We start from the raw sequence: 19,036 nt of genomic DNA, 5'->3' as shown, positions 1-19,036 counted from the left end.
GTTATAAAAAGACGGTGGCTTCCATCTTGGGCATATTCTCTGTTGCTTTCTCTCATTCTTGGAGAAGCAAGCTACCATGTCATGAAACAGCCCTGTAGAGACACCCATGAAGCCAGACACTTGGCCAATAGCCATGTGAGTTAGCTTGGAAGTTGGTCCCTCCCAGAGGAGCCTTCAGATGAAACCACAACCCTGGCTGACAATGGCAACCTCAAGAGATGTGTTTTTTTTTTTCTTTTCTTGAGATGGAGTCTCACTCTGTCGCCCAGGCTGAAGTGCAGTGGCACAATCTCCACTCACTGCAAGCTCCGCCTCCTGGGTTCACATCATTCTCCTGCTTTCAGCCTCCTGAGTAGCTGGGACTACAGGCACCCGCCACCAGGCCCAGCTAATTGTTTTGTATTTTTAGTAGAGCTGGGGTTTCACCGTGTTAGCCAGGATGGTCTTGATCTCCTGACCTTGTGATCCACCCACCTCGGCCTCCCAAAGTGCTGGGATTACAGGTGTGAGCCACCACACCTGGCTTTTTTTTTTTTTTTTTTTTTAGATGGAGTCCTGCTATGTTTTCCAAGCTGGTCTTGAATTCCTGGACTCAAATGATCCTCCTGCCTCAGCCTCCCAAGTAGCTGGGTCATAAGAGATCTTGAGTCAGAAGCACCAAACTAAGCTATGCCCAAATTTCTGACTCACAGAAATTGGGAGAAGTAAATGTCTGTTATTTTAAGTTGCTAAGTTTTGGGGCAATTTATTACATAGTGTACTACTCGAGGCTGGGGAAAGAATCACCCCAAATGGGCCGGGCGCGGTGGTTCAAGCCTGTAATCCCAGCACTTTGGGAGGCCGAGACGGGCGGATCATGAGGTCAGGAGATCGAGACCATCCTGGCTAACACGGTGAAACCCCGTCTCTACTAAAAAATACAAAAAACTAGCTGGGCGTGGTGGCGGGCGCCTGTAATCCCAGCTACTCGGAGGCTGAGGCGGGAGAATGGCGTCAACCCGGGAGGCGGAGCTTGCAGTGAGCTGAGATCCGGCCACTGCACTCCAGCCTGCGCGAAAGAGCAAGACTCCGTCTCAAAAAAAAAAAAAAAAAAAAAAAAGAATCACCCCAAATGATTAGAGGGATAAATCATCAGAGCTCAAACAGGACCAGAAATAGTCCTGTTCCCAATAACTAGAATAGAAAACCTCTCAAGTCATGGGGTATTCTGAAATACACAAAATGGTTTTACTTCATGAATGGGAGAAAATTAGCTCTAGATTAAACACTGTTCTGACCCCGCATAACAAATTTAAAAGCTAGTCTTGAAAAGATCAAAATACTTCCAAGTGACTACATCTCAAAGTTCAGAAATATTTACAGGAATAACAAATATGCAGTACCCAAAATTCACATTTTCTAGCATCTTATTAAAAAATCATGAAGGCTACAAAGAAATAGGAAAATATAAACCATATGAAGAGGAAAAAAATGAATTGAAACTGACTCAGAAGTGACACATATGATAGAATTAGTACATAAGGGCATTGGAACAGCTATTATAATTATATTCCAAGGAAAAAATATTGTGTATATTAAGTAGAGTTGTGGAAATTATAAAAAGACCCAAATCAAACTTTGAGATATAAAAACTAAAATGTCTAAAATGAAAAGTACACTAGGTGGGATTAACAGCAGATTAGACAATGCAGAAGGAGGATTAGAAAACTTGAAGACATAGCAATAGAAACTATCCAAAATGCCACAAAGAAAAAAAAAGAATTAAAAAAAAATGAACAGAACATCAGTGAGCTGTGAAACACAGCAATCCAATACACATGTAGCAATGCAATATACATGTAATTGGAGTTCTCAAAGTGGAGGAGAGGGAAAGACAAATAACTTTTTTGAAAAAATAATGGTCATAATATTCCAAATCTGATTTAAAAAATACAAACCCAGGAATCCAAGAAACTAAATGAACCTCAAGCACAGAAACATGACAAAAATTATACCAAGGCACAACATAATCAAATTGCTTAAAACTATTGATAAAAAAAAATTCAAAATCAGCCAAAGCAAAAAGGTACCCTGTGTACAGAAAATATACAAGGTTATACAAAGAGGTCATACAAAAATAAAAATGTTGGCCAGGTGCGGTGGCTCATGCCTGTAATCCCAGCACTTTGGGAAGCCAAGACAGGTGGATCAACTTGAGGTCAGGAGTTTGAGACCAGCCTGGCCAACATGGTGAAACCCCATCTCTACTAAAAATACAAAAATTAGCTAGGTGTGGTGGCGGGCACCTATAATCCCAGCTACTCGTGAGGCCGAGGCACAAGAATTACTTGAACCTGGGAGGCGGAGGTTGCAGCTAGCCGAGGTCGTGCCATTGCACTCCAGCCTGGGCGACAAGAGCAAGACTCCATCTCAGAAACAAACAACAACAAATACAAAAATTAGCCAAGTATGGTAGCGCATGCCTCTAGTCCAGCTATTCAGGAGGCTGAGGCAGGATAATCGCTTGAACCGGGGAGGTAGAGGTTGCAGTGAGCCAGGATCACACTATTGCACTCCAGCCTGTGTAACAGAGTGAGACTCTGTCTCAGTAAATAAATAAATAAATAAATAAAAATGTTAACAGACTTCTTGTTGAAAACAATGCAAGCCAGAAAATGTCTCAAATAAATAAAAATGTGAACGGACTTGTTGACAACAATGTAAGCCAAAAAACAGGCTTTAATGCAACATCTTTAAACTAGTGAAAGAAAAAAACCTGTCAACCTAGAATTTTATATCCAGCAAAAATTTCTTTCAAAAATGAAGATAAAATAGCTTTCAGACATAGAAAAGCTGAAATAATTCATCATTAACAGACGTGAAATACAAGAAATGTTAAAGGAAGTACTTCAGGCAGAAGGAAATGGTATGAGGTAGAAATCTGGATCTATACAAAGGAACAAAGAACATCAGAAATAGTAACTATGTAGGTTAATATAAGAGTCTTTTCTTATTATTTTTAAAATATACTTAAAAGATACTTGTTTAAGCTGGGTGCAGTGGCTGACGCCTGTAATCCCAGCACTTAGGGAGGCTGAGGCGGGTGGATCGCCTGAGGTCAGGAGTTCAAGACCAGCCTGGCCAACGTACATAGTGAAACCCTGTCTCTACTAAAAATACAAAAAATTAGCTGGGCATGGTGGCAGGCACCTGTAATCCCAGCTACTAGGGAGGCTGAGGCAGGAGAATCACTTGAACCCAGGAGGTGGAGGTTGCAGTGAGCCGAGATCGTGCCATTACACTCCAGCCTGGGCAACAGGAGCAAAACTCCATCTCAAAAAAAAAAGATACTTGTTTAAAGCAAAAGTAATAACCAAGGTTTTTAATATACAAGAAAGTAGAATATATCACAATAGCATAATATCTAGGAGGAGAAAATGGAAATATATTGTTGTAAGGTTCTGATTCTATACATGAAGTGGTATAATATCACTTAAAGGTAGACTGTGATAAGTTAAAAGTATATACAACGATCATAAAGCAACCATGAAAATAATACCACAAACAGCTAATAAGCCAACAAAGAAAATAAGATTGAATTATACAAAATACATAATCCAAAAGGCAAGGAAAAACAGAATAAAAAGGGAATAGGTGTGACAAATAGAAAAAAAAATAGCAAGATGGTAGAGTTAAATCCAAACATAATCAATATTAACATTAAATGTCAATGATTTAGACATCTCAATAAAAAGGCAGATTGTCAGATAGGATTTTTTTAAGCAAGACCCAACTATATGCTGCCTTTAAGAAATTCACTTTTACATATAAAGACAAAAATAGGTTAAACACAAAAGGATGGAAAAAGATATACCAAACTAATACTAACCAAAAGGAAGCTACATTAAATCAAAAGAAGTGGCTGAATTTATATCAGAAAAAGTAGGTTTTAGAGCAAAGAATATTACCAGGGACAAATAAATTCATTTCATAATGATTAAGAGTTCAATCCCAAACATCTATGCATATAATAAAAGAGCTTCAAAATATATGAGGCAAAACAGACAGAAAGACAAGGAGAAAAATGTATCTATAATTATGGCTGGAGATTTTAACAACTCTATTAAGAATTTTGTGTGTGTGTGTGTGTGAGACCGAGTCTTGCTCTGTCACTCAGACTGGAGTGCAGTGGCATGATCTTGACTTACTGCAACTTCTGCCTCCCGGGTTCAAGCAATTCTCCTGCCTCAGCTTCCCAAGTAGCTGGGACTACAGGCATGCGCCACCATGCCCAGCTAATTTTTGTATTATTTTAGTAGAGACGGGGTTTCACTATATGTTGGCCAGGCTGGTCTTGAACTCCTGACCTCAGGTGATCTGCCCGCCTCAGCCTCCCAAAGTGCTGGGATTATAGGCGTGAGCCACCGTGCCGGCCTCTATTAACAATTAATAGAGCAAGTAGACAGAAAGTTATAAGCATACAGATGACTTGACCAATACTATCAACCAACTTCACCTACTTAACATTCATAGAACACTGCACCCAGAAACAGCAAGTTTTTTTCAAATGCAAATGAAACATTTACCAAGACTATATTCAAGACAGACTATATTCTGAACCATAAAACAAGTTTTAACACATTTCGGAGGATTCAAATCATATAAAGTATGTTATCTTAGAATTCAATAACAGAGGCCAGGCACGGTGGCTCTTGCCTATAATCCCAGCACTTTGGGAGGCCGAGGCAGGCAGATCACCAGAGGTCAGGAGTTCAAGCCCAGCCTGGCCAACATGCTGAAACCCTGTCTCTACTAAAAATACAAAAATTAGCCGGGTTTGGTGGCACGTGCCTGTAATCCCAGGTACTCGGGAGGCTGAGACAGGAGAATTGCTTGAACCCGGGGGGTGGAGCATGAAGTGAGCCAAGATTGCACCACCGCACTCCAGCCTGGGTGACAGAGCAAGACTCCCTCTCAAAAAAAAGAAAAGAAAAAGAAAAAAGAAATCAATAACAGAAAGATAGCTGGATAATCCCCCAAATGTTTGGAAACTAAACACTCTTCTAAATAGTCCATGGGTCAAAGAAGAAATCAAAAGAGAAATTTAAAGGTATTTTGAACTGAATAACATTGAAAATACAACATATCAAAATTTGTGGGATGCAGCTTTTTCTCTGATGGATTGACAGTGGAAAAGTGACAAACAAGAATTGACGTGAGAAGAAACATTTACTGAGTACTTACAAGGCCTCATGCATACATCATCTCACTCGGCCTTCCCAGTAGCCTGTGTGGTAATGATAACAAACATCTGCCATCTGCCTATGCAGCCAGGTAGTGTTCTAAGAGTTTTTATATATTAATTTGCTCAATGTCATTACAATCCTATGAGGTAGGGACCATTATTTACATTTTACAGACTCTGAGGGCACTGATGCACGTGGACATAGAGTCACTTGCCCAGTATCACATCACTAATAAGAGAAGGACCCTGTATTCAAGCACAAGCAGTGGACTCTGAGCCTATGCTCCCAACCATGACACTACCCAAGGTTGATATGAAGAAACCACGCCCAGAGACTTTGAGTACTCATCAAAGTCACCCAGCTAATAAGTGGGACTCAAACTGAGCTCTGTTCAGCTCCAACCTCTCCTTTTTCCACCCTTCTCCTCTGCCTCCCTGTGTTGGCCTCAGTTCTAATCTCAGGAGGACTGGCTGTATCTATAAGGCAGACCTTGGGGAGGAGGGCCCAGGATACATAGATTACAATCTCAAGGGATGTGGGGAGAAGCATGCGAGTACTGAGCATGAGGTAAGAGATAAGACACCTGAGCCAGGTGTCTTATCTGTTGAGGGCTGGGGTTCTTGACCCAAGTGGGTGACACAAAAAGATCTGCAGAGGATGGAAGGGGAAAAAAATAAAAATGCCATCACAGAGCTGTGAATGGAAACAATACTACCCTAGAATCAGGAAGCCTCGTTATCACCCTGGCCAGTTCTAGAGGCTGCTACTTGACAATGTCTATGTCCAACAACAGGAAATGGAGAATGAAGAAGGCTGGAGATGTTCATCAGGGCAAGAAAGTCTGGGCTCTGGAAACACTTGTGCCTGGGTTAGAATCCCAACTCTAGAGTCCTACATTGCTACTTATTTGCCCTATGAGCCAGTTTCCTCATGTGTCAAATGGTACAATCATACCTTCTTAAAGAGTTATTAGGCCAGGTGTGGTGGCTCATGCCTGTAATCCCAACACTTTGGGAGGCCGAGGCAGTCAGATCACTTAAGGTCAGGAGTTCGAGACCAGCCTGGCCAACATAGTGAAACTCCATCTGTACTAAAAATACAAAAATTGGCTGGGCATGGTGGTGTGTGCCTGTAATCCCAGCTGCTCAGGAAGCTGAGGCAGGAGAATTGCCTGAACCTGGGAGGAGAGGTTGCAGTGAGCTGAGACTGCACCACTGCACTCTAGCCTGGGCAACAGAGTGAGACTCTGTTTCCAAAAAAAAAACAAAAACAAAAACAAAAAAAACAGAAAGAGAGCTATTATGAGAGTTATGTAATATGTATAAACAGTCAAGCCCAATACAATATACATACAATTAGAATTCAATAAATGATCACTGTTATTCATACTAGTTACTAGATACATGAATTTGGATAAGGCTGTGGAGAGTGCACACACATTCACAGCCTGGGATGTATCCACACCACACACAGCAGCCGAAATATGTTCATCCATTCACCCTATAATTTGCTTCTGAGTACCTACTAGATGCCAGGAATGATACGAGGTCCTGGGAACACAAAGCCCTCATAGACCTTATATTCTAGCAAGGGAAACATGTTTAATAAGCATTTCAGACTCAGTTGTACGATTTCAGTGGGGTTATATAACATGGAAGAGTACTTGAATGGTACTTGAAGGGTACTTGAATGGTATTTGAAGGTTACTTGAATGGGATATAGCAGAGGATGGAAGATCTGGTCCAGCATGAGAAATCAGGAAGACTTCTTCAAGGAAGGATGTGTAGTCTGAGATCTCAAAGACAGAAGCGCTCCCTCTCCATGTGATGCCCTTTGCTGCCCCGGGTCTCTGAAGAGTCCCCACCAGCAAGAAGTCCTTCACCAGATGCAGCCCCTCGACCTCAGACTCCCTAGCCTCCAGCACTATAAGAAATACATTTCTTTTCTTTATAATAGTTACCCAGTCTCAGATATTCAGCTATAGAAATAGAAAATTGACTAAGATACCATATGACCCAGATATTCCACTGCTAGGCATATAGGTAATACCCAAGAGAACTGAAAAACATGTTCACACAAAAACTTGTATACAAATGTTCATAGCAACATTATTCAAAACAGCCAAAAAGTGAAAACAATCCAAATGTTCACCAACTGATAAGTGGACCAAAAACAAATGTGGTATATGCATACATTAGAATATTATTCAGCCATAAAACAGAATGAAGAAATGATATCTGCTACGACATAAATGGACCTTGAAAACACAGTGCTCAGTGAAGGAAGTCAGACACAAAAAGCCACATAATGTATGATGCTATTTATATGAAAAGTCCATCATAGGCAAATCCAGAGACAGAATAAGTAAATTTTAAAAAGCAGAAGAGAGCTGGGTAAAAAAATAGGTGGCGGATATGTGAGGCAAGGAGTTGATGGTCACGTGGGAAAACCTGAAAAGCAAAAGGGAAAAGGCTCAAAAAAAAAAAAAAAAAAAAAAAGGGCTGGAAAGGAGGGCAGGGCCTTGCAGACCAGGTTTCCACCACTGCTAGAAAAAGGGTGCAGATGAGATACGCTATCAGGCCGGCTGGCTCTAGATTTCTAAGGCTCTACGGGCTGGGAACTGGAAACAGGACGGGCCCAGGCGCCCCCTGCTGTAAGGCGGGCCAGGCAGCTTACCCCTCAGGTGGGTCTTCAGAGGCCTGTCATCTATCAGCTCCAGGTGCTGCCAGACCCATCTGTGGTAGGAAGGGGAGGCACCAAGGTCCAACAGCCGCAGGACTTCACAGCTGCCCTGAATACAGCAAGAGATACAGCAAAAGGGTTAACCCCTAAGGCTCCAGGCAGGCCAGGCTTTGAAGACAATCTCTCTGAATTGCATCTTATCCCATTTTATTTGCTTAATGCAAGTGGTTTCAGGATTTTTGTTTGTTTGTTTTTGTTTTTGTTTTAAGATGGAGTCTTACTTTGTTACCCAAGCTGGAATACAATGGGGCAATCTCAGCCCACTGCAACCTCTGCCTCCTGAGTTCAAGTGATTCTCCTGCCTCAGCCTCCTGAGTAACTGGGATTATAGACATGTGCCACCACGCCTGGCTAATTTTTGTATTTTTAGTAGATATGGGGTTTCACTATGTTGGCCAGGCTGGTCTCGAACTCCTGACCTCAAGGATCCACCTGCCTCGACCTCGCAAAGTGCTGGGATTACAGGTGTGAGCCAACCACGCCCAGCCTAGTTCGTTCGTTCGTTCGTTCGTTCGTTCGTTCGTTCGTTCCTTCGTTCCTTCCTTCCTTCCTTCCTTCGTTCCTTCCTTCCTTCCTTCCTTCCTTCCTTCCTTTTTTCTTTCTTTCTTTTTAATGAAAATATTATTTACTTACCATAAGAAGTTCAAGTAACTGAAGAAGCATAAGAATTAAATAAAAGCCAGGCACAGTGGCTCACGGCCTGTAATCCCAGCACTTTGGGAGGCTGAAGTGGGAATATCACTTGAGCCCAGAAGTCCAAGACCAGCCTGGCCAACATGGCAAAAACACAAAATTATTTTGTCTCTACTAAAAATACAAAAATTAATCTGGCGCGGTGGCTCACGCCTGTAATCCTAGCACTTTGGGAGGCTAAGGCAGGCGGATCACCTGAGGTCAGGAGGTCAAGACCAGCCTGACTAACACGGAGAAACCCTGTCTCTATTAAAACTACAAAATTGCTGGGCATGGTGGATCACGCCTGTAATCCCAGCACTTTGGGAGGCCGAGGCGGGCGGATCACCTGAGGTAGGGAGTTCGAGACCAGCCTGACCAACATGGAGAAAACCCCTCTCTACTAAAAATACAAAATTAGCTGGGTGCGGTGGCGCATGCCTGTAATCCCAGCTACGCGGGAGGCTGAGGCAGGAGAATCACTTGAACCCAGGAGGCGGAGGTTGCAGTGAGCCAAGATCGCGTCATTGCACTGCAGCCTGGGCAACAAGAGTGAAACTCCGTCTCAAAAAAAAAAAAAAAAAATGCAAAATACAAAATTAGCCAAGCATGGTGGCGCATGCCTGTAATCCCAGCTACTCAGGAGGCTGAGGCAGGAGAATCGAATCGCTTGAACCCAGGAGGCGGAGGTTGCTGTGAGCCAAGATCACGCCATTGCACTCCAGCCTGGGCAATAAGAGCGAAACTCTGTCTCAAAAAAAAAAAAAATTAGCTGAATTAGCTGGGCATGGTGGTGCATGGCTGTAGTCCCAGCTACAGGAGTTCTTTGTACTATTCTTATAATTTTTCTATGAATTTAAAATTATTCCAAAATTAAAAGTTTAAAAATATTCAAACCAGGGCCGGGCGCGGTGGCTCAAGCCTGTAATCCCAGCACTTTGGGAGGTCGAGACGGGTGGATCACGAGGTCAGGAGATTGAGACCATCCTGGCTAACACGGTGAAACCCCGTCTCTACTAAAAAATGCAAAAAAACTAGCGGGGCGAGGTGGCAGGCGCCTGTAGTCCCAGCTACTCGGGAGGCTGAGGCCGGAGAATGGCGTGAACCCGGGAGGCGGAGCTTGCAGTGAGCTGAGATCCGGCCACAGCGCTCCAGCCTGGGCGACAGAGCGAGACTCCGTCTCAAAAAAAAAAAAAAAAAAAAATTCAAACCAGACAGAAAAACATAGAGATAAAAACTACATTAATCCTGATACCCAGAAATAACTAGTAGTAACATATTAGTGAATATTATTTCAAACTTTTCTCTATGAACATATAAAATGTATATCTACAATTTTTCATCAATGAATTCATTTATGTAAAACTGACTCTTGTAACTTTTTTAGAAACTCAATAATATATCAAAGACCTCTTTCATGCCAAACAATATGGTTCTATAGTATCATGTTTAATGGTTACATATTATTCTATGCACACCATAATTTATAAAACTAAAAATAACAAATATTCAGTTGAGCAAAAGAAGTCAGACACAAAGAATACACACTGTATGATTCCATTTATATGAAGTTCAAAAACATGCAAAAGTAACCTGTGGTGACATAAGTCCTAACAGTGCTAAGCTTTGTGGGGGGATTTTGTCTAGGGGCACAAGAGAGCCTTGTGGAGTAGTGGAAATGTTTTTTATCTTGATTTGGGTAATGATCACACATGTGTATACTTATATAAAAATTTATGAAGCTGTAAAGTTTAGATTTGAAATCTTTACTGCATACTTTTTGTTTGTTTTTTAGATACAGGGGAACTGCAGGTGCCAGAGAAACAATATGAACCCGGTTTCCTTAAGTATTTAGTGGGTCTTTAATTGCATCTATGGAGAGAACAGTTTCACTATGTGTCCCCCAATGATAAACTGTTAGAAATGCATTGATAGTGGGCATTAAGTTTTCGATGCCATCAGGAAATCTTCTCTAGCTTTCTGAGGTCCCAAGGGTGTCCAGCCACCCGCAGCTGATTTCGCCCTCTAGTGGCAACATGAGTAAACTACAGGAGTCGGGACAGCTTGGTCTCTCTCCCAGAGATGAACACTCAAAAGGATAGCCAGGCAGGAAAAAAAGAGAGAGAAAAGAGGAGTCCTTTAGAGGGGGCTGGTGCTTTTCATTTCCAGCCAGGGTTGGGGGGCAGGGGAGGGGGTGCTGTACCAAAATATGGCTTGGTGTTGCCTGATCCTCTGAATTCTCAAAAGCCAGAAATCAGAATTTTTATGTAAAATCTTCACATTGATGATTAAATCAGATTTTAATAAAACACTGTAAGGAACAAACCAGACTCATCTTCTGGCCAAGAGCTCCCTACCTTGCTGTCTTTTAATGACTTTCACATTATTTTTTTCAGAATGAAGTCTCAGCACCTCTGCATTAGAATCCCCTACAGCACTTACTCAAATGCAGATTCCAGAGTTAATGAATCAGTCTCTGGGGTGAGAGAGCAATCTGCTTTTTAAAAAGCACCCTATGTGTTTGTATGCTTACAAAAATTTGAGAATTCCTCCCTTAGGAAGCACCCTACATGTTCGTATGCTTACCAAAATTTAAAAATTCCTCCCTTAGGTCAGGGCTTCTCCTACATCAGTGTGCCTTGGAATCATCTCGAAGCCCTGTTAAAACACAGATCACTGAGCCCTTCCTCCTAAAGTTTTGGATTGAGTAGCTCTTGGGTGGGCCTGAGAATTTGCATTTTGAAATGAGTTCCCCGCCAGGTGCAGTGGCTCACGCCTGTAATCCCAGCACTTTGGGAGGCCGAGGCAGGCAGAATACCTGAGGTCAGGAGTTTGAGACCAGCCTGGCCAACATAGTGAAACCCCGTCTCTACTAAAAATGCAAAAAGTAGCCAGGCGTGGTGGCAGGCACCTGTAATCCCAGCTACTCAGGAGGCTGACACAGGAGAATCACTTGAACCCAGGAGGTGGAGGCTGCAGTGAGGCGGGATCGTGCCATTACACTCCAGCCTGGATCACAAGAGTGAAACCCTGTCTCAGAAAAAAAAAAAAAAAAGAAGAAGAAGAAGAAAGAAGAAGAAAGAATAAGGAGAAGGAGAAGGAGAGGGAGGAAGAGGAGGAAGAGGAGGAAGAAAGAAGAGGAAGGAAGAAGGAGGAGGAGGAGGAGAAGGAGGAGGAGGAGAAGGAGGAGGAGGAGGAGAAGGAGGAGGAGGAGGAGGAGCAGAAGGAGGAGGAGGAGCAGAAGGAGGAGGAGGAGCAGAAGGAGGAGGAGGAGCAGAAGGAGGAGGAGGAGAAAGAAGAAGAGAAGAAGAAAGAAGAAGAAGAGAAGGAGGAGAAGGAGGAGAAGGAGGAGGAGGAGAAGGAGGAGGAGGAGAAGGAGGAGGAGGAGGAGGAGGAGAAAGAAGAAGAGAAGAAGAAAGAAGAAGAGAAGGAGGAGAAGGAGGAGGAGGAGAAGGAGGAGGAGGAGAAAGAAGAAGAGAAGAAGAAAGAAGAAGAAGAGAAGGAGGAGAAGGAGGAGGAGGAGAAGGAGGAGAAGGAGGAGGAGGAGGAGGAGAGGGAGGAGGAGGAGGAAGAAGAAGAAGAAGAAGAAAGAAGGAGGAAGAAGAAGAAGAAGAAGAAGAAGAAGAAAGAAGAAGGAAGAAGAAGGAAGAAGGAAGAAGAAGGAAGAAGAAGAAGAAGAAGAAGAAGAAGGAGAAGGAGAAGGAGAAGGAGAAGAAGAAGAAGAAATTAGTTCCCAAGTGCTGCTAGATTTCAGGAGGAATGCTCACTGAGTAAGCATGTGCTAAACTGAATCTCATCCTTACCAGACTTTACAGGGTGAGTGGTTCCATTTAACAGATGAAGCAATGGAGGCAAAACAGATGAAGAACCACCCCCCGCTTTCTGCCAGTCAGAATGTAATCATTATGCTGATTAAAGAAAATATTGTAAAGGATTTCTATCCCTCACCACACATCCCCTCATCTTTCCTGGCTATATAGTATCAAAGAGCTTAGAGCTAAATTTGGAGAGAGATGGCAGAGGTGATCACCTCAAAATTTTAGCACAGAGGAAGCAAATATTAAGGAGAAGGAACTGCCAATTGACATCTGGCAATAAATCTTTTGCTACTTATATTAACTAGACTTGATTCTGTTCTCTGGGACTGAGCCAAGAATAACAACACACACACCACTCCCCTAGTGGTGCTGGTAAGTTTAACAACCAGCTTTCCTGAAAAACATATGCAAGTATATAAACCTTACTGTTATAAAGAATGTGTTATACACAATTTATAAACAATAAAATATACCATACAAGAAAATAATAAAATATACCACACAGGAAATTCCATACAGCCAATCAGCTCTCACAGAATTCTTTTGTGGGTTTTGGCTGAACTCTTGTATCCATGGCCAGTTTATAGTTGCAACTCAACCATGATTGGACAAATGAAGTTGCATCCCAATCCATTTTCTTCCCAATAAATTCAATGTTATTAAATCTGACTTGTGATATACTGTTCTATTTCTCACCCTCACATAAATTATATTTATTAAACTGAAAAATTTTTTTAGCTTTAGCACTATGTATGTCAGAATTTCACTTGTTCAATGGTATAACTTCTATGATGAATGAGATAATAGCTTTTTAAAAATTAATTAATTTTTTTTTTTGAGACACAGTTTCACTCTGTCACCCAGGCTGGAGTGCAGTGGTGTGATCTCAGCTCACTGCAACCTCCACCTCCCAGGTTCAAGCGATTCTCCTGCCTCAGCCTCCCGAGTAGCTGGGACTACAGGTGCACACCACCACGCCTGGCTAATTTTTGTATTTTTAGTAGAGACAAGGTTTTACCATGTTGGCCAGGCTGGTCTCAAACCCCCAGCCTCAAGTGATCCACCCGCCTTGGCCTCCCAAAGTGCTGAGATTACAGGCGTGAGCCACCGCACCCAGCCAGATAATAGCTTTTATTTGTTTTTATTTATTTTATGTTTTTGAGATGGAGTCTCACTCTGTTGCCCAGGCTGGAGTGCAATGGTGAGATCTCAGCTCACTGCAACCTCAGCCTCCTAGGTTCAACCAATTCTCCTGCCTCAGCCTCCTAAGTAGCTGGGATTAGGCATACGCCCCCACGTCCAGCTAATTTTTATATTTTTAGTAGACATAAGGTTTCACCATGTTGGCCAGGCTAGACTCGAACTCCTGACCTCAAGTGATCCACCCTCCTCAGCCTCCCAAAGTGCTAGGATTACAGATGTGAGCCACCGCACCTGGAGAGATGATAGCTTTTAAATATTGTTAGGCGACTTCATTCTCTTCGCAGTGTAGCAGCTATAGACCCAGGCCACTTTTAAATTTAATCTGCATTATAAGCATTTGCTTTTATCACTTTCCTAAGACAATCAGCAAAGCCCTAAACCAAGATCTGACTTAGGGTGTTTGCTGATTCCATTATATAAATTATCCAACCATGGCTGATTGTAAGCTACCAACATGAGGGCACTGAATGTGGAGTTGGGAAGAGATGCTCACAACTGCATAGTATTTCTACCATAGAGACACAATAGACGTAACCTGAAGAGAAAAACTAGTAAAAATGCAGTAACATCAGTAGGAAATGATGAGTTTTCAGTATGTATTACTCTTGTTTTCCTTCTTTCCTTCTCTCTCTTGCTTGCTCGAGCCTTCTTTCCATCCCCCTCCCCTCTCCTCCCCTTCTCTCTTCTCTCTCGTCTGTCTTTTTCTTAGAGATAGGGTCTTACTATGTTGCCCAGGCTGGATTCAAACTCCTGGGCTCAAATGATCTTCCTGCATGAGTCTCCTGAGTTGTTGAGACTATGGGCATCAGCCACCATGCCCAGCTCCTAATTTTCCATATAACTTATTTAATTGTAGGTTTATAGCATCTAATTTTTAATAATTATTAGGTTTAGCAAAATTCCTGAAAATTTAACAATGAGCTCTCACAGGCAGGTGCAAGCCAGTGCCAGCACACAACCAATCTTGCTTCCTCCTTTTGTCTAATGGTTAAATATGTCAGGGCTCATCTCCCACCTCACCTCCTCCAGGAAGCCCTTCTTAAAGCCTCCAGCCTTTAAAGAGTTCCTTCTCCTGAATTCTTGTAACTTGCAGAGTTTGCACCAATCACTTGGTACTCAGCAATGACACTTTTCTTTGTCTATGTGTGGAATCTGGTGGAGGAGATCTATAGAGAAAACCAGTTTTTTTCATCTTTGTATCCCTCCAGAGCCTGGACCAATGTGTCATGACCTTGGCAAAAACTCAACAAATGCCTGTGGTGTCAACCTGTAAGAAACAGACAGAAAGGTCAGCCCAAATTCTAAATCCAAGTTCTTGAAAAGAGCTTTGGAGTCAGAGAGACTTGGGTTGAACCCTGCCTGTGCACCTCATCAGCTGTGTGACCTTGGATAACCACTTCACCGTACTGTGCCTCAGTTTCCTCCTCTGTAAAATGGGAATAATAACAATACCAACCTCCTTTGGGCTATGGAGACTAAAATGAGATGAAGCATGTGAAACACAGAACCTAGCATACAGTAAGCACTTGAGAAATGGGAGATTTTCTTTTCATTATCAACCAGCAGAGAAGGTGGCAAAGGACATAAGGCAATTTGCAAAAGATAAAATGTAGATCATAAACAAACATGAAAAATCTCACTAGTAGTCAGAAAAAATATCAAATCCTCAGTATGGCAGCAATTGCAACCTAATAAACCAGAAAACTTCTGAAAAAATGACATGCAAGGCTGGCAGAGCTGTGGTAGTACCAACAAAAATGTACATCCTGGACACTAGATAAGGTGGGTCTCTCCTTTTGGAATGCAATTCGTTGCAGGAGCCATAAAAATTATGATGCTGAGAGTTGAGTCCAATCTCTCTCTCTGGCTGCAAGACTCCACTGCAGTGGTCCCTATACCTATGGCTACGGCCCCTTTGAATAAAGTCTGCCTTGTAAAACAAAATTATGATACCAAGAAATTCCACTTTTGAAACTCTACTCTGAGATGATGGGCTTATGGATGATTTCTTCCCTTTTTCCAGAAAGTTTTCTAATGTGATCATATCACTTTTACAATTTAAAGATAATTTAAGGTGGGGTTTGGTGGCTAACGTCTGCAATCCCAGCACTTTGGGAGGCTGAGGCAGGTGGATCACTTGAGGCCATGAGCTTGAAACCAGCCTGGCCAGTGTGACGAAATCCCATCTCTACTAAAAATACAAAAAAAATTAGCCAGGCGTGGTGGCACATACCTGTAGTCCCAGCTAATCACGAGGTTGAGGCAGAAGAATCACTTGAACCCGGGAGGCAGAGGTTGCAGTGAGTCAAGATTGCGTCACTGCACTCCAGTTTGGGCCACAGAGTGAGCAAGACTCTGTCTCAAAAATAAATAAATAGGCTGGGCCTGGTGGCTCACGCCTGTAATCCCAACACTTTGGGAGGCCGAGGTGGACAGATCACCTGAGGTCAGGAGTTCAAGACCAACCTGGCCAACATAGTGAAACCCCATCTCTACTAAAAATACAAAAATTAGCTGGGCATGGTGGTGGACACCTGTAATCTCAGCTACTTTGGGAGGGTGAGGCAGAAGAATTGGTAAAACCCAGGAGGCAGAGGTTTCAGTGAGCCAAGATTGCGCCATTGCACTCCAGCCCAGGCTGACAACAGCAAGACTGTCTCTAAATAAACAAACAAACAAACAAATAATTTTAAAAGTGATCTGGCACCACTAAGATTCAACAGCCAAATGCATGATTTAAATATGCATCTATATGTAAATAAGCATGCTTAGGCGCTCAAGGCCGGAGAATCCCTGGGTCCTCTTTCTAACACAATAGCCATATATCTTAATGTCTCCAGCCACGCTCTGAGAGAGGCAGGCCTCTTACAGCTGGGACATGGAAACTCTGAAAAGGAAGTAAATGGCACAGGTTTCTGAAAGGGGCTCAAACTGACCATCAGGCCACAGGACATGATCTTAGGCATGCTCCTCAGAGGTTCACCCTCATCCCAACCCCCAGACTTTTCACCTTGCTGATAAACATGATGAAGGATGACTCTCCAAAGTCTTTTGAGATCAGCTGCCCATACGAGAACCTCTCTATCTTCGACATGTTTACAAGCTGCCAGAGCTTCTCATCAGACCATGATGCAAACAGATCCATCTTCCTGTGGGAAGAACCTGTTAGAATTCATCACCCCCATCACACAAGGTGCCCAGACATTAGCAATCTGCAGAGGGCACATGCTCTTCTCCTGTGGAAGATGCCTGGGTGGAAGATTTCACTGGTACCTGCCCAATCACCTGGCCTTGCCTATAGTTACTCTCCTACCTGCTATCACCTTGGCTCCCTCCACCTTTTCCCAAGGTCCTCCCCTCCAGTCAAGCTCCCCTCTTTGCTGCTGCTCAGATGCCCCTGGGTGATCCAGCCTCTGTGCTTTTCTCACTTCTGCTCCTCCTTCCAAGAACGTTCTCCTCCTCCAGCCCTGCCATCCCTCCCCACCGTGGCTCATGAAGCTAGTCCCTACTCCAGCTCACAGCTGTTCTGTCCCCCAGCTCAGCGGTTCTGGCCCTACCTTTGCTTTGGGCAGCTCATCCAACCCCCATGTCCCCCTGGCCTGTTGGCTTCAAATACTCAGCTCTGGGCCTGGGGAGTGGGACAAGTCTGGACTCCCCTCTTTCTGCCTGTTGCTCCCTGTGGGTGAACCCACCCTGCACTGACTGCCCCTTCCCCTGACCTTGAACACTACCTTCACAGGCTTGCCCGCCTTCATATGCGGCTGGCTCCAAGGGCTGCCAACAATCATCTCAGAGTTTCTCGCCTCCAACAAGTTAAGGGCTCGGAACTTAACTGACTCAGGTGGACTGAGTTCGTTGAATCAGGTTAACTCAAGGTGACTCAGGCCTCAACGTGTGCACTGAGTTAAGGTCAGGGCACCAGAGGTGAACATGCTCAGTGCCATGTCAGGGGTGAAGGTCTGGAGACACCAGCAGAAAAGTAGGGCCACCATAGAAGAAGTACCGACCATGCGCCAAGCCCTGGGCCATACACTTCCCACGACCATCCTATTCCATCCTCACCACGACCTTGGGAGAAACGTATCCTTATCCCCATTTTACACAGCAGGAGGACCTACCCAGGGTCACATCACTGACAACCTAAGAGCTGAGATTGGAGTCAGACCTATTTTTCCACAGTATGAAAAAAAAGAAAAGGAAAAAAAAGAACAGCTCCTCCCTTTAGGACTAAATCCCCCCTTTTCCAATGGAAGAAGCTACCTCTCTCAGCCCCAGCCACAGGAACCAGACCCCTCAGCCATCACACTTCTCTGTAGCTGTGCAGCCCTACAACCTGAATTTTCAGGGCCAGTGCAGATACTTCATTGGATATTTACTCCTTTTACATAAAGGCAAATAACTGAAGAGCAATTAAATGAGATTTCACTTGTATATCCTTATGTGGCCTTTCATGTACGTAAGTATTCAAAAACCAAAAATCTTTTGCCATGTGTGAGTTCTGCTTTTACGTTAAATATGATACCCAGTTACGGTGCTTACTTTCTGACTCACATGTGGTTGTAATTATTTCTATCCTGTTATTCACCTTACTCAATATTTATTTGTTGAGCACCTGCATGTGTCTGGCAGTGTGACAACATAAGGATTATAGTAGTGACAAAGACATATCTGGTCCCCGTCACCATATTGCTTACTGTCTGAGGGGGCATATAAACTGTAAAGAAATTACTACGCAATCAAGAATTATAGCTTGGGCCAGGTGCGGTGGCTTATGCCTGTAATCCCAGCACTTTGGGAAGCCAAGGCAGGCAGATCACTTGAGGCCAGGAGTTCAACACCACCCTGGCCAACATAGTGAAACCCCATCTCTACTAAAAATACAAAAAAATTAGCTGGGAGTGATGGCGCATGCCTATAATTCCAGCTACGTGGGAGGCTGAGGCAGGAGAATTGCTTGAACCCAGGAGGCGGAGGTTGCAGTGAGATGAGATCATGCCACTGCACTCCAGCCTGGGCAACAGAGCAAGACCCTGTCTCAAAAAACAAAAAAAGAATTACAGTTTGGGCTGAGCACGGGGGCTGTAATTCCAGCACTTTAGGAGGCCAAAGTGGCAGGATCACGAGACCAGGAGTTCAAGACCAGCCTGGGCAACATAACAAGACTCCATCTCTACAAATAATAGAACAATTAGCTGGATGTGGCAGCACACCTATAGTCCTAGCTACTAGGACTGAGCTCTGTTATCCAGGCTGTAGTGCAGTGGTATGTGATCACAACTCACCACAGCCTCAAACTCCTGGGCCCAAGTGATCTTCCCACCTCAGCCTCCTAAGTAGCTGAAACTATAGGCATGTGCTACCACACCCAGCTAATTT

At 43.4% G+C, this 19,036-nt stretch overlaps 1 protein-coding gene across 5 annotated transcripts in view; it reads right to left on the bottom strand.

The window, feature by feature from the left end:
- CNBD2 (cyclic nucleotide binding domain containing 2) overlaps positions 1-19,036 on the bottom strand; it is a 78,443-nt gene that overhangs the window by 24,594 nt on the left and 34,813 nt on the right. For all 5 annotated transcript variants that reach the window (XM_028828384.2, XM_015149100.3, XM_015149101.3 and 2 more), the window contains 2 exons: positions 16,671-16,809; positions 7,902-8,016 (listed from right to left, as the gene is read on the bottom strand). In XM_028828384.2, coding sequence (XP_028684217.1) covers positions 7,902-8,016; positions 16,671-16,809 — 254 coding nt within the window. The remainder of the gene's footprint in view (positions 1-7,901; positions 8,017-16,670; positions 16,810-19,036) is intronic.

The sequence above is a fragment of the Macaca mulatta genome, chromosome 10 (assembly GCF_049350105.2).
Source record: "Macaca mulatta isolate MMU2019108-1 chromosome 10, T2T-MMU8v2.0, whole genome shotgun sequence".
NCBI lineage: Eukaryota > Metazoa > Chordata > Mammalia > Primates > Cercopithecidae > Macaca > Macaca mulatta.
The sequence above is the reverse complement of the archived record's forward strand: the minus strand, read 5'-3'. Positions and strand labels throughout refer to the sequence as shown.